This window comes from Neolamprologus brichardi, chromosome 6, assembly GCF_056152115.1.
Source record: "Neolamprologus brichardi isolate AB-2024 chromosome 6, ASM5615211v1, whole genome shotgun sequence".
In the NCBI taxonomy this organism is placed as follows: Eukaryota; Metazoa; Chordata; class Actinopteri; order Cichliformes; family Cichlidae; genus Neolamprologus; species Neolamprologus brichardi.
Window position 1 is genome coordinate 1,897,683 of NC_142109.1, and position 13,648 is coordinate 1,911,330.

At 40.4% G+C, this 13,648-nt stretch overlaps 2 protein-coding genes across 2 annotated transcripts; both read right to left on the reverse strand.

Moving 5' to 3' along the window:
* Positions 1–265: 265 nt before the first annotated feature.
* On the reverse strand, positions 266–8,274 carry fam161a (FAM161 centrosomal protein A). The gene is made up of 7 exons (XM_006806119.3): positions 7,905–8,274; positions 5,998–6,266; positions 4,341–5,570; positions 3,935–4,102; positions 3,635–3,734; positions 1,367–1,506; positions 266–1,272 (listed from the first exon to the last, which is right to left on the reverse strand). Exons 1-7 carry the CDS (start codon positions 8,058–8,060, stop codon positions 990–992), a joined length of 2,346 nt encoding a protein of 781 aa, XP_006806182.2. The 5' UTR covers positions 8,061–8,274; the 3' UTR covers positions 266–989.
* Positions 8,275–8,769: 495 nt separating this feature from the next.
* On the reverse strand, positions 8,770–13,587 carry cct4 (chaperonin containing TCP1, subunit 4 (delta)). The gene is made up of 13 exons (XM_006806120.2): positions 13,270–13,587; positions 12,613–12,665; positions 12,442–12,531; positions 12,164–12,272; positions 11,514–11,778; positions 11,290–11,422; positions 10,889–11,028; positions 10,700–10,796; positions 10,384–10,494; positions 10,123–10,253; positions 9,493–9,727; positions 9,076–9,189; positions 8,770–8,931 (listed from the first exon to the last, which is right to left on the reverse strand). The coding sequence occupies exons 1-13, from the start codon at positions 13,385–13,387 to the stop codon at positions 8,917–8,919; spliced, it is 1,611 nt and encodes a 536-aa protein (XP_006806183.2). The 5' UTR covers positions 13,388–13,587; the 3' UTR covers positions 8,770–8,916.
* Between the last annotated feature and the right edge of the window lie 61 nt (positions 13,588–13,648).

A 13,648-nucleotide genomic window follows, 5' to 3' on the forward strand; every position in this document is an offset into this window, starting at 1 on the left:
AAATTTGGACTAAGCACCCGCCTACTGAGCATCTAATTGGTTCAGCCATTGATTTCGTCACGCTTTATCATGGGCTGTTTGAAGCTGTCAATCTGGCTAATCTCCCTCCCCCTGTTTATCTTCCACTCTGACCTCTGCCAGGCCCAAAGCAACAAATACTGAATTACTTAAATGCTTAACCAAATTACACTATTTTTAGTTCTTAAATGAGTGGCTTTTTTTTCTACATGGGGCCATGTGTCCAGGAATGCCAGTCAATAAAATATTTCACATAACTAGAAATCTTTTATTCTAAGCCAATACAAAAAAGGACAGCTATTGATTAAGTATTTATATATAACACATTTTGACGTGCTAAAAGAAAACATGCACATTTAACAATTAAATAATATAACTATCTGAGAATATACTCCAAACATTCAAGTTACATTTTGCTGTTTCTTTATTAAGTTTATTTTCAGTGATAGTTTGATTTAGTTGAATTTAGACACTGCTTAAAAAGTGGGAAAATGTTAAGAACTAAAGCAGTACATCACAACAACAAATATGAACTATTAGTTCTAATTCAGGACACATTCTGATCATGGAGTGCTAGAAAAGACCAGTGAAACACAGGGTTCTCCTAACAGGGCAAGTCAAAGTGTGTGTTGTGACAATGGCTTGTGGCTGTGTCTGAAGTTACTTCCTCAAGCATGAAATTTCTGTTACTGTTATGCTTTCTAGTAAGTAAAATAAAGTCGTTATCTTAAATGTATGGTAATGAAATCACATAATGCAATCATTCACATCTGTCACAGCCATGACACAAAAATGATAGAAAACTAGAAAAAATAGTGAGTTTCAAAGGATGAAACAGAGCTGTCTTGTTTCATCAAGGGATGAAACAAGACAGCTCAAGCTTGAAAGTCCTATAATAAAGAAACATTAACCTCTCACAATTTGGTCAGCTTTCTCTCTCAGAGAAAGAACACATGATGACATTTAAAATATCAGTCCTCTGCCTCCTGCTCCTTAGTGTCAGCAGCATGTTCACTGTCTTCTGAGTAATTCTCGTGATCGTCTGAGTATTGATAACTTTCATCAGAATAATGGCAATCATCCCCAAGACAATCCTTCTCTGTGTGGTGACTGTCTTGGTAATTAGACGAGACCTCGTCGCTTTCCTCGTCTGCTCTTCCTCCCTCCTTCTCGGCTGGATCATCCACATCATCATCCAGGAAGACTTTCCTATAGTGAACTGCTTCATAACCCAGGTCTGCTTCCTCAAGGTCACTAATTATTAAAAGAACATAATGAGTAGTGTACCAACCACTTATTAACAGATAGAATACTGAGTTTAGTAAGTTTGTAAGCGTCACAGATTTACCTCTGCTTGCTCTCGCTGGATGGAGACAATTTGGGTGAAGATCCTAATTTGCCTGCTTTACTGCTGATAAACTCCTCTGTCACGTCACATCCATGCAGGGTGTTGGTGTAGTGTTTATCTGCAGCCTGTTTGGCATTCCTCTGTTACAGCAGGACAAATTCAAACTATTAGAATAATTAAAGATGTACTGCAAAGAAGGAATATGTTCTACTTAAAGAACATATTACATTTAATTACTTAAGAAGTAATAAAGAAAGTAATATAAGTTAATGGCAGTCACAATTTTTATAAATATCATAAAACCATGACAAATTATGATATTTATGATATAACTCGGTAATAAGCAATAGTCATATGAACAAAAAATATATAATCATGAAAATATGGTGATGGAATAGGATGATGAATAGGTTGTTTGAGATAGAAATTCAAACTGTGGAATAAATTTTTGTGCTGCTGTCATTTTAAGCAAAAAGTTTACTTTTTTGACAAGAAATGCCACCTTGGCAGGACCCTGTTTTTGGGTACTTGTGTATGTGTGTGTTAAAATGTGTTAAACCAGGCCGTGTTTAACCTGATTGCTGTGAAACAGCTGTTTCACCCTCATTCAACCCCAGCGACTTTGAGTGACCAGAAGTTCTCGCCTGCCTGACTTTCACCTACCGGAAATAGCCCCCTGACTGTAACCTCTAGCCATGATCTTGAACTTCTCCCAGACCCATCAATAAAGTCATTTCAGAGAGGCAGGCTCTCGCTTCAGCCACTAAGAGACCGTGGGACGGTTTTGATCTGACTAATGAGCTGAATTTATGGCCTTCTGACGAGTTAAGTATGCAGAGTTTTTGAAATCAACCAAGACAGCTTTGCAGACTTTGCAGAAATACACAAGTCCTTACCAGCTGCTCCACAACTCAGTGTTGCTGCTCACCACATTCAGGCGTATTCCCACTTACAACATTGCTCTTTCAGATTTTTTTTTAATGAAATGCCAAAGAGACATTTTTAACCTCAAGTAAAGAAGACTTTGCATTTATTTGGTCCCCTGAATAAGGGTCCAATGTGGCATTTTTGGTCAAAAAAGTAAACCTTTTGGTTTAAAATGATTGCAGCAAGAAAATATATTTATTCCACAGTTTGAATTTCTATCCTAACCTCCTAAGACCTGAACTCTTCCACGGCATGCATTTTTGATTTCTCTTTGATATTTGGGCTGATTGGGACCCAATGAATGTAAAAACAAAGAATTACCAGATTTTTTTTTACCTGATTTTTGTTTCTAAGAAAAATTAGAGCCACATATGAGGATATTTGTTTAAAATTTCGATAGAACAGTAGCAGTATAATGTCGTCGTAAGTGGATATCAGGCCCTTGTAGAGCAAAATTGAGTATTTTGGTCTAAATAACCCAAAATGTGATGTCCACATATGTGGACGCCAGGTCCTAGGAGGTTAAACAGCCTATTCATCACCATATTTTCATGATCATAAATTTTTTGTTCATATGATTATTGATTATTACCGAGTTCTGAAATATCATAATTTTATTATAGTCATAAAAATTATGACTGCCATTAATTTTTATTACTTCTTTTATTACTTCCTAACTCATAAATCGTGGACATAAATCACTGATTTGACATAAAGTACCAAAACCAGCAAAGATAGGGGGGGAGAGAGAGATAATAGTGATTGTCATAGTGTGATATTATTTTGTTGTTGGATACAATGTTTGTGTGTGATTATCAGTAGATAGGGATAGAGTGAGGAGAATAGAGGGAGAGAGAGAGAGAGGACACACGGATTGTACAAGAGTGTGATAAGATAAGATAAGATAAGATAAGATAAGATAAGATAAGATAAGATAAGATAAAATAAGATAAGATAAGATAAGATAAGATAAGATAAGATAAGATAAAGACTTCATTTATTCAAAGGGAAATTCTTTTGTGAAGTTAGCTGGAAAAACAATAGTTATATTTCTCCAAAAAAGTTGAAATGCATTTAATGGATTCTTTGTGTGCTTTCCAGCAAGAAAAGATTTCTGCTAACATTTTGCACATGAATATTTACTGCTTGGCTTCTTTGTAATTGTTGTTTCATCAAATTTAAAGCTATTTCGTTCTAATTATCCTCACATTTTTAAATCTTTAGAGGCACATACATCGTCATGATAAAACCCAAATGGTGTAGTAAAAGATGAAAGACAGCAGGATTGTCATGCAGGTGATGATGTGATAGGATGTGGCTATGTCGTGGTTACACAATCACCTGTGCAACTTGCTCCAACAACAGTGGCCTTCCCTTCACTCTCTCCTGCATTTCTTTGATCTCCTGCTTGTATTCCTTCCTGCGCTGAAGATCCTGTTTCCTATAAACATAAGAGTGCAGTGGATCATCTTTCTCATTAAAGAACATGGAAAAAGAAAAAAAGTGCATTTCCTTACTTAAAGACAAATATAAAACTCAACTTGAATGTACTGCATGACCATAGGAACTTGCAACCAAGCGTTTCTTGCAAAAACCTGCTCAGCAAAGCTTAGAGTGAAAGTAGCGCTGTTTTCAGCATACCTGAACTCTTTGAGCTTGTTTGGATGGGTCTGTGAAAGAGCTAGGTGGGGGTCATTGGCCTGGGCACGTTTCAGAACTAGCCCCTGCAGCCTCTTCTCCCTTTGCATCTGCCTTTCCCTCCACCGCTCCTCCTCCTCCTCAGCCTTCTTCCTCTGCTGCAGCACCTTCCTATTCCGGTAGAAAATTTGGTCATGGATGTAGGAATGTTTACAGGTAGTGCAGGTAATTAAGCTTATGGGTGCAAAAACAAGCTATATACGTGTATTTGGTTATAAGGGTTGCAGGGGAAGCTGGGAGGAGGCCTTCTTTTTAATCACGGAAGACAGCTGGTGAGGACTTTGTCTAAATGGGACAATTCACTGTCTCTACTAAAATGATGGAAGCTTTTGGTGCCCTAAGGTGGTACCTCACGGCCTCATGGCGCTTTTTTGTGGCATCTGTGACTTTGGCAGGGAGGACCTCCAGGCTACCTGAGAGGGATGAACAGAGGCTTGAGTTTGGCGTCCGGGTTGGCCCAGGGCTGATGTATGGCCAGCGCAGTGTTTGAGGGCTACTCTGCTCCTTCTCGATATCAGTCAGGATCCGTTCCCGGTGTGAGGAAATCTGTGATGTCTTCAGCTCAAATGGTTCACATGCAGTCGTAGGCTTTATCTCTTTTCGTTTCTCCAGATGCTTCTGGAAGCGCCTATAACTGGCGTTGAAATCTGGTACCTCTTTGTTTATCTGCGGCCTGTGTGAAAAGCCGTCACCTTCCCCGACTCCAGCTTTGATATCTTTGCGATTCTTCCGTTCACTGAGCCGTCGTTTGAGCATGCTCGGAGGCATGGAAGCATTGTGAAGCATCTCCTCAGCCCTCATCTGTATCTTGATAGACCGATACAGCTGCTCCTCTTTCATCTGCTCCCCTGATGCTGCTATGTAGACAGACTTTGGCACAGGCTTGGCCTTGAAGGGTTTCACTTTCTCCTGATCAGATGGTTGCAGGTGACGTAGTTGTCTCTGCTCCTTCTTCAGCCGCTCCCGCTCTAAGAAGCTGAATGGCTTCTGTATGGTCCGGAGATGCTGCTCTTCTCGCTCTCGCATGGCTCGCCGTCGTTCCTCGTTGCGCTCTTGTAGCTCATCATAAAGTGGGAGGTGAATGTGTGCAGGTACGGGGCTGGCACGGAACTTCCTCTGACACTCTGTCAGTTCTTCCAGTTGCCGTCGCAGCTCTACGTTTTCCAGTTCGATCTCTGAGCGTGTCTTTATGCCTCGCTTTCGCTGCTCAGCCTCACGTAGTGTCATCTGGAAAGGTTTTGGGACGGTTACTCTATCTTTCCGGTGCTCCCGCTCTCTGTCTTTATTCCTCTGTTTCTTGTGCCCTGTTCTCTTTTGTGGTTTATTTTGGTCACTTGTTAGACTGCGCAGCGAAGCAGAGGACAGGTGGGCATGATAAGGGGACAGCTTAAAGTCCTTCCACATATTCTTGATGTGCTCTTTGGGGGAAAACAGTATGCCTTTCTCAACATTGTTGCCGGCAGTTTGATCTTCATCTGAGGAGTCTGAATGCCCAGAGACCCATCTGAGTTCAACAGCAGAGTGAGACTTCCTCAAATGACAGTGGGAAGCTGTAGCAGTAGCATGAACCCACGGCAGTCTAAAAAACAAAAAAAAATAGAAGAAGAAAAAACAAACTTGAATAAAAGTCATCAATAATAATACCAATTTATTAGTTTTGTTTAAGAAAATGCTGTGAAAAATGTCAATCACAATTTCTCAAAGCTTATTTTGTCCAGTCAGCAGCCTAGAATCTAAACAAATAAATTACAACTATATAAAAGCCTCATAAAATTCTTAAAATTGTCAAAAGTGTCAATATCAGTGGTTTATTGTTGGATACAAAAGTTGTGTGCTTTTCTCTAATCAGAAAAGGACTATGGTCACAGGTTCACATTTGCATAGCTTCACTATATGTTTTGTGGGGTTTTTTGTCTGTTTAGTGTTGTTCCAAAAATTCTTTACATACAGAAAGACAATGAACAAGTGTTTAGTTCCTTACATAATATTGAAGAAAATCCACCCACCTCTGCCTTCCATCCATCACTGTCACATCTAATGGCTCCATGGACTTGAGCTGCAGCTTTTGCTGATACATGCTCTCCAGCTCTGCCATGGTGTGCAGGTGGGCCTTCTTTAGTTCCTCCAGCTTGCTGTAGTACTCCTCATTGGAGAAGAAGATTTGACTGAGGTCGAGGCGATCTCCTGCTGCTCTATAGTTGCTTATCATGAAAGGGCCTCCTGCCCCAGCGCAGTCCTCATCACAGTAATCAGAGCCTGAGTCCTCATACTCCATCTGAAATAGTCACAACAATCTCATACTGCAATCAGCAGCCATTTTATATCTAAATATAATAAGTGACTGAAATACGCTGCACTTATACGCTGCCCTGCGACAGACTGGTGACCTGTCCGGGGTGTACCACGCCTCTCGCCCTATGGTAACATGGATAGGCTCCAGCCTCCCTGCAACCTTGCATAGGTGGAGGAAGATGGATGGATATGCTGTTCCAGTGGTGGATGCTTATATTAAATATGATCAAAGTTAATAATGAGTCATAATAACAATAATGAGGTCAGGTAATGTACAAGTAACCTCTGTGAGCCACATGAGATGTTTCCGTTCTCGTTTTGTTTTTGGCTCTGTGTGTCAGTGATAGGGGATATCCTTATCTCACCAACACTTTTACTGTGGGTTCAGATGCTTCTTCCAGCTGCTGTTTATCTCTTCAATTTGCAAACGGCAGCAAATCATGAGAAAGTTTGCTGGCTTATTAGGGAGAGGAGCTAAAACAGCTTGTTTCAGACAGAGGATGGACTGAGGGGCTGTATCAAGTCCCAGTATAAGATGAATAGGTAATATCTGAGTGTGAATCATGCAAAGCTATTCTAGAAGAGTCCAAGAGGCAAAATACAGAAGAATAGGTCATCATTAGATAACTTTTTGAACAATATATGTTTGGATTCGGTATATTAAATGTTGCATGGAATAAATATACGAATTGTGAAGCTGTCACGTTGATCCATTTCACGTTCCTACATCTTCAAACATAATGGCTTAACCACCACTCATTGAGCACTCCTCCAGGACTAAGCCTATTATGCTGTCACAGCAGCGACACTGACCATATGTTGAGGCACGACAGGCAGACATACAATTTACATCAGGTGTCTGCCTTCACAACTTTTTACTAAATGATCAAGATCCTTGATGGAAGAACAGCAGAAGATGAGTGATTTTAGGATTATACACTACATGTGACATCTGATAATGTAGCTGAGATGGAAGTCCACAAATAGCATGCTAAACAAATTAAACAGATCAAATCCCTTCCACCACACAGGCTGACCTTAAACGGTCAACAGCCTGTTGGAACCAGATCAGAAACAGTGTGTGGCTTACTTCACAAAGTAAAGTCTGGATAATAATGGAGAAAAAAAAACTTTAAATACAAACAGCCGATTCTACTCTGTTCAGACAGTTTAAACTTAATATTTAAAATACAATGTCTCAAATTGTAATATGTTAAAGATCCCAGTAACAATAAATGTAAAGGTCTGTATAGAATGACCGGGGGTCTATCTATGTTAAATTACTATTACTAAATTATTATTATTATTAAAAATAAATTTTAACAATTGTTGGAACAATAAATTACTTTTTTTTTTTGCAGGATTAAAGTATTTACAGTGACTTAGTCTGCGATTTTTTCTCCAGCATGTAAGTAATTCACTCTCTGTGTGGATTTTCCTCCACCATTGAGGAAAAGTCTAAATTAACTAACTGTAAATTAACCAGAAAGCTACGGTACATGTCAGTAAAAAGGGGGCTGGCAGGCTGATTATTAGGGGATTTTTTTAAACAAAAGGCAGGTGTTGTAATTGATATTCGGAATCGGTACACAACAATTAAAACTCGGTAAAAAAAAATTACCTCTTTCTCGTAATCCCGGTTGTCGACGTGACCTGTAACCACGCACGGCAGGACTCTCTCGCGTTCATACGAAGCTAACGGCGCTTTGGTGTGCGGGTCTACCGGCGTTTTCAAACATGAAGTAACCAAAACGTTTTTCCGGTGGGCATTTGCCATGTTTTTGTAAATGTTGCTTTTTTTTATTATTTATTTTTTAAGTTGCGTCACAAAATCACTTGTAGTAAGAGTACTCAGACGAGATGACAAGCTCGCTCTCTTTCCACATCCAGGTAGCAAGTGAAGTCCTTAGCAACAGAGAAGCTTGGTTGGGAGGGAAGTGACGGAGAGTGGCAGGAAATGAAAAGCCTTGGGCTCCATACAAATTAAAAGCACCAGAATTTGTGAAACGAATAGTTGAACAAAAAAATGTTGCAATTGCCTTAATGTATTGATTAATACTATGACATAAGTTATGGATGTGGAAAAATGAATCCTCCAGAAGTACCCTAAACAACAAAATTGCAGTACCCCAAAATAAATTAAGTCTAAAGATATGGTTAAATCTTAAGTACTTTGCATCTGTGATGCAGATTACTTATACAAATTAGCTAGAACACTACTTGATTTTTTTTTTAGACTTATATGTTCTTGTCTGCTTTGCATGATGGATATTTAAAAATAATGCCTTTTATTTGATTCAGTGGTGAAATCTAGCAGTTATTGTTATTCTTAACTGTAATCTTCAGTGTGCAAGTTTGCTACTTAGACATATGACAGGTACAGGTATCTTGCATGCTCTGATTATACAGATTAACAGAAACAAGACAAAATGCCAAGATGTAAAGGTTCAACTTGCTTTAAAAGATATAATCACACAGACAGGGAATGAATGTCAACAAAAAAAACAAGTTGTTTTTTTATTAAATTATGCAACGTAACAACTACAGTGGAAATCTGAACAGAATGGTGTTAACAGAGTCCTCTGATCCCTTGCAGTGTGAGCAGGCTTAGTGACAAAACTCAATGGACAGACCTATCGGGTGTTCACCTGCAACAAGAAAACACATTTCCACTGGTTTGAACTGTAATCTGATATACTCAGATTTTGCAAAAAGCCAAAGGTAGTATACAAGAAATGATCTTAAAATAATTTCACTTTAAATGTTAAAAAAAAAAAAAGATTAAGTCTTACCACATCATCAATCTTCAGGATGCTACGGACCGTCTCAGTGGCCAGTGTCAGTGCACTGATGGAGACCAGTAAAGGCTGCACCACCAGCTCCTCAAGGATGTTGGAGATCCCTCCCTGTTGCACATACAACAAATTGTTTGGTGTGTAAATTAAATGTTCTTAGAGTAAAATTAAGTGTCTTTTGTGTCTAATTGTTCACATTTCAAAATTCATTTTACACTGACATTCAACAGGAAAAAGAAAATTAATGCACTAAAAAACAAACAAACAAGACAATAGTTTTATTGGAGAGCAACTAGAGAACATTTTTATTGGATAAGTAGCTTAAATATCTACTTCTGTTAGCAGTACCTTCTCCACAAAGTCAGGCTATGCTAACTTTAAAAAATAAATTAATTAATAAATTAAAAGATCAACCTTGCGAACATTGATGCCAGCCATCTTGTCTCCCTGTGCGTGTCTGTTACGGAGCTCCGTCACAGTGGAGATGGGGTTCAGGCCAGCATTCTCGGCAAGCGTTGATGGGATCACCTCCAGGGCATCAGCGTATGCCCGCACACAATAGGCCTCCATGCCAGCCAGTGTGCGTGAGTACTCTGCCAGACGCACAGCCAGCTCAATCTCTGGAGCACCACCTCCAGCAATGAGAGCCCTGAGAGACAGAGAAGGCAAACATGCAAAAGCCATTGGATCTGATCCTATTACTGAGAGAAATTAGGATCAAAATAAAATAATAACAACAAAAATACGTTTTCAAAAAAAAAGAATACATCTGTTTGAATGCTCTCCATCAAAGTTGCAGAAGCAACCCATTGCGAAAATAATGGCGAGCTTTCCTAAATACTGTTCCTCTGTTTGTTACGCTCCTGCAGGATGAGTCAGTGCAAAAGCGCCTTTGTCAGAGGGCAATCGTCCCTGTAACTGTATCTAAAGGTGTTCTTGAACAGTCCAACTTTGCCATGTGAGCCAGCATGGAGGGGTATGTTTCAGGTTCGTTAAGAATTTTTTTTTACAATGAAATTTACTCTTCAGAAATAACCGACTGACCTCTTCTTGACCAGGCAGCGGATGACGCACAGAGCATCATGGATGGAGCGCTCTGCCTCCTCAATCACAAGCTTGTTGGAGCCGCGCACCACAATGCTCACCGTCTTCCCAGGGCTCGTGCAGCCTGTGATCTGCAAAAAGTGGCAAGCGAGGCTCAGAGTTGTTTCAGCTCATTTTTTCCTCAGCTGCAAGTGAAACAGTCTGTGTCCTTTAACTCAAAAAAAATCAACTGAGTTTCTCTGAGCGAAGACTCAACTGTACCTTGACTAGTTTGCCGGACCCATCCAGATTGACTTCCTCTGCTAGCTCTGCAGTGCCGAGCATCTCTGGAGTGAAGTGGTCGATGTGGGCGATGGGCTTGGTGCCAATAGTCTAAAGAAGGGGTGGGGCTTCAGTTAAATGGTGTGCAATGCTAACAGTTGTCAAAACTAAATACTTGCTAACAAGTTAAAAGTGTACAAATCTTGTTAACTGATGATTAGTTTACTATAAAAACTTTTTAAGTATAAAGTGCTGCCAAATGTGATGTAGCTCTATATGTCCATTAAATAGCCGTGGCTCATTTGACAATACTAACCTTGCAAATGAACTCAATATCCTCTCTCTCGATCTCCTTCACCACCATGATCTTCATTTTGTTGAGGAAGTGCAGGGCGAGGTCACTAAGAGCATCTCTGTTACATGACAGTTAGTTGTTAGAGTGACAGAAGAAGACTGAAATGCATAGCAGAGTGTGTTTTTCTCGTGTCCTTCGCTCCCTGCATACCTGAGGATGGATTTCTGGATGAGCAGCACGTTGCAGCCAGCCTTCTTAATCTGCTTTACCAAGTTGAGGATGTAAGCACGCTCCTCCCGCAACACGCGGTCCATTTGGGCGTAGTCTGACACCACGATCTGGTTGTCCATCTACATGCCCCACAAAAACCCAACAGAAGGTCAGAAAAAGAAGGCTTTTCCTGAAGGAATACACAATGGTTCACAAGAACAGCACTGACAGTGTTTTATATATACTGAAAACAATGTCTTCTCTTCTGTATGACTGGAAAAGGAGCAACGATAGCAGTTGAAGCAGTCAGAACTGTAGTTCACTGTTACAATCTGAAGCTGAGCATAACAAATAAGGCAGAAAGGGTTTTCTTGTCAGCAGATATTCATCAAGCGACTCACATCAGTCTTGGGAGGGGACAGACAGAACTGAATAAGGCCAATTTTGGCCTTTTCCACTCGGGTCACACCAGTGTTGGCAACTCTCTGGGTCAGCACAAGGCCGTCTACCAGCTCACAGTCATCAATGGTGCCTCTAAACACACAACACACACATGTGATTAAGCCTAGCAAAAATCAGAAGAAACTGCTTAAATAAGAGTAGAAAAACAAACAAAAACACTCACCCAAGCTTCTTGATGATTTTGATGTCCTGTAGGTCGACACTAGTGGCTGTGGCTGGATCAATGACTCGCATAACAGCATCCACACTCATGGGTGCCAGCAGGCTTGAATACTGTGACACCACCTTGGAGCACAGTGACGTGGTGGCACTGTTGAGCAGCGTCTCACGGTCACTCAGCTGCACTGGCTGGCTCATGCCCGTTAGCACCTCCACGCCCTTATCGACTGCCTTTTGGAACGACTCCGAAATGATGGTGGGGTGGATACCTGGCAGGTGAGACGAGTAATTAAACGGGCTCAATTGTGCTCAATTAAAGGTTCATATTGTTATTCTTCACCTTTTCCAAATACGCAGCTCAAAAATGATTCTTATTTATCTTGTATTGGGCTTTAGTGCCATCTTAAGTTCATCTACTGTGCAAAATAAGCCTCGCAAAGTAAAGGGAGTCAACATTTCTACACTCCATGTCCAGTGCGTGAATTCAAAATGCACATAAAAACAAACTACAAGATACAAAAAAAGATGGAAATAATTCTACTATAAGTTACTAATAAATATGCTAACTTTCAAATTTTTTTACTCTTAAAAAAAGAGAAAAATATTAAGCTGTAGCATCACATTTTCGATTTTTCGATCCCCTAGCGCACTCACCTTTCTGCAGCAGCTTGGAGCAGGCATCCAGCAGCGCTCCAGCTATCACCACCACAGAGGTGGTGCCATCACCAGCCTCAATGTCTTGGGCTTTGGACAGTTCCACCAGCTGAAACACATTTGGTTCAGGCCATATGAGTTAATCGCCAAATTAACAACAGTGTTTGGTGTAAACTGTTGAAGGAAAATTTTAACGAAGCTTAAAATTATACTTAGAAACGGAGCGCTCATAGGTCAGCTTTAGTTGCAAAGCTTCTGTGCGGGCTGCTGTAACGTACCATTTTAGCAGCGGGGTGGAGCACCTGCATCTGCTTCAGGATGGTGGCCCCATCATTGGTAATGGTTACATCACCCTTCTCATCCTGGATCTGAAACCAAAAACAACAGCCTTCGCTTAGATACAGGTGTGATGAGGGACCTGGGTAAAGCCATCAAATCTGTTCACTGACCATCTTGTCCATGCCTTTGGGGCCCAGGCTTGTTCTGATGGCATCTGCAACAGCTAACAAACAACAAAGGGATGGATGAGAACACAGGTAATAACCAAGTCAAGCAAGTAATTATTGATATAGCAGGAACCTCTATGTTGTACATTACCTATTAAAATCAAAGGGATCTTACTGAAAACTACAAAAATGTGTAATCTAGTTCAGCTGACAGCTCAGCAGCATTACAACCCAACAATGAAGAGATTGTGCTGAATCATTAGCATCCTGTAGCAAGTGCTCAGTAGTGCTCTTTTTTGTTTTTTAATTAAACCCTCAAATTATTACATTATTATTCATGTATTATTTTGCTTCTTTTAACTAATCTGGAAAAAGTAATACAAGCACCCATAATGGTTTATTCAACATTAGATAAATATGTTGGATTCTTGTAAAATATTAACTGACCATTATCTGTTATGGCCGCTGTATTGTATTTATATAGCAAAGAAAGGCCGTCAACCTGAGTATAACTATAATGAATGAGATTTGGACTAGGCGGAAGGTACCGTCTATAGGACCAGGGATAACGGTGCCCAGCAAACAAGCAGAGCAGGTTGCTGTACAAACCCTGAGTCCCATATTAGCTGCTTGTATATAACTATGATTATATCAAAATACCTTTGGCAGCAGAAATGTTACTATAGCGAATCTGCGCCGGTTTGTCGCGGTCCACATACGCCCCTCCTTTGTTTTTGCCTCCGTTGGAAACCTTCGGTGCTGCCATCGCTTCAGGCATCTTGACTTTATAATCGATGGGAAATGTTAAGGGGAGTCTTCAGAGTCAGACTAGTGAACTCTGGCGCTGAAACACCACAGTTCGGCTTCGGATGGACTCAGATTAAGGAGCCGATACCAGCACCCTAGTTAGAAGCTTCCAGATCGCCGGGTGCTGCAGAAGAAGGAAGGACCCGGCTGTCAAATTACCCGGCGCTTGGAGATGACGTTTGCAGACAGTAAAGATTGAGTATAGAGAACCCAGACATTATTCATTAGGGTT

Bases quoted from the DNA above. Each gene is read 5' to 3' on its own strand.
- cct4 (XM_006806120.2), bottom strand. From the start codon at position 13,387: ATGCCTGAAGCGATGGCAGCACCGAAGGTTTCCAACGGAGGCAAAAAC. The intron at 12,666-13,269 runs GTATTTTGATAT...GTTGTTTGTTAG, and splicing joins TAACATTTCTGCTGCCAAAG to CTGTTGCAGATGCCATCAGA. The intron at 9,190-9,492 runs GTTGATCTTTTA...TATGTGCAACAG, and splicing joins CTGGCATCAATGTTCGCAAG to GGAGGGATCTCCAACATCCT.
- fam161a (XM_006806119.3), bottom strand. From the start codon at position 8,060: ATGGCAAATGCCCACCGGAAAAACGTTTTGGTTACTTCATGTTTGAAA. The intron at 3,735-3,934 runs GTATGCTGAAAA...TTATGTTTATAG, and splicing joins AACAAGCTCAAAGAGTTCAG to GAAACAGGATCTTCAGCGCA. The intron at 1,273-1,366 runs GTAAATCTGTGA...TTTAATAATTAG, and splicing joins TCCAGCGAGAGCAAGCAGAG to TGACCTTGAGGAAGCAGACC.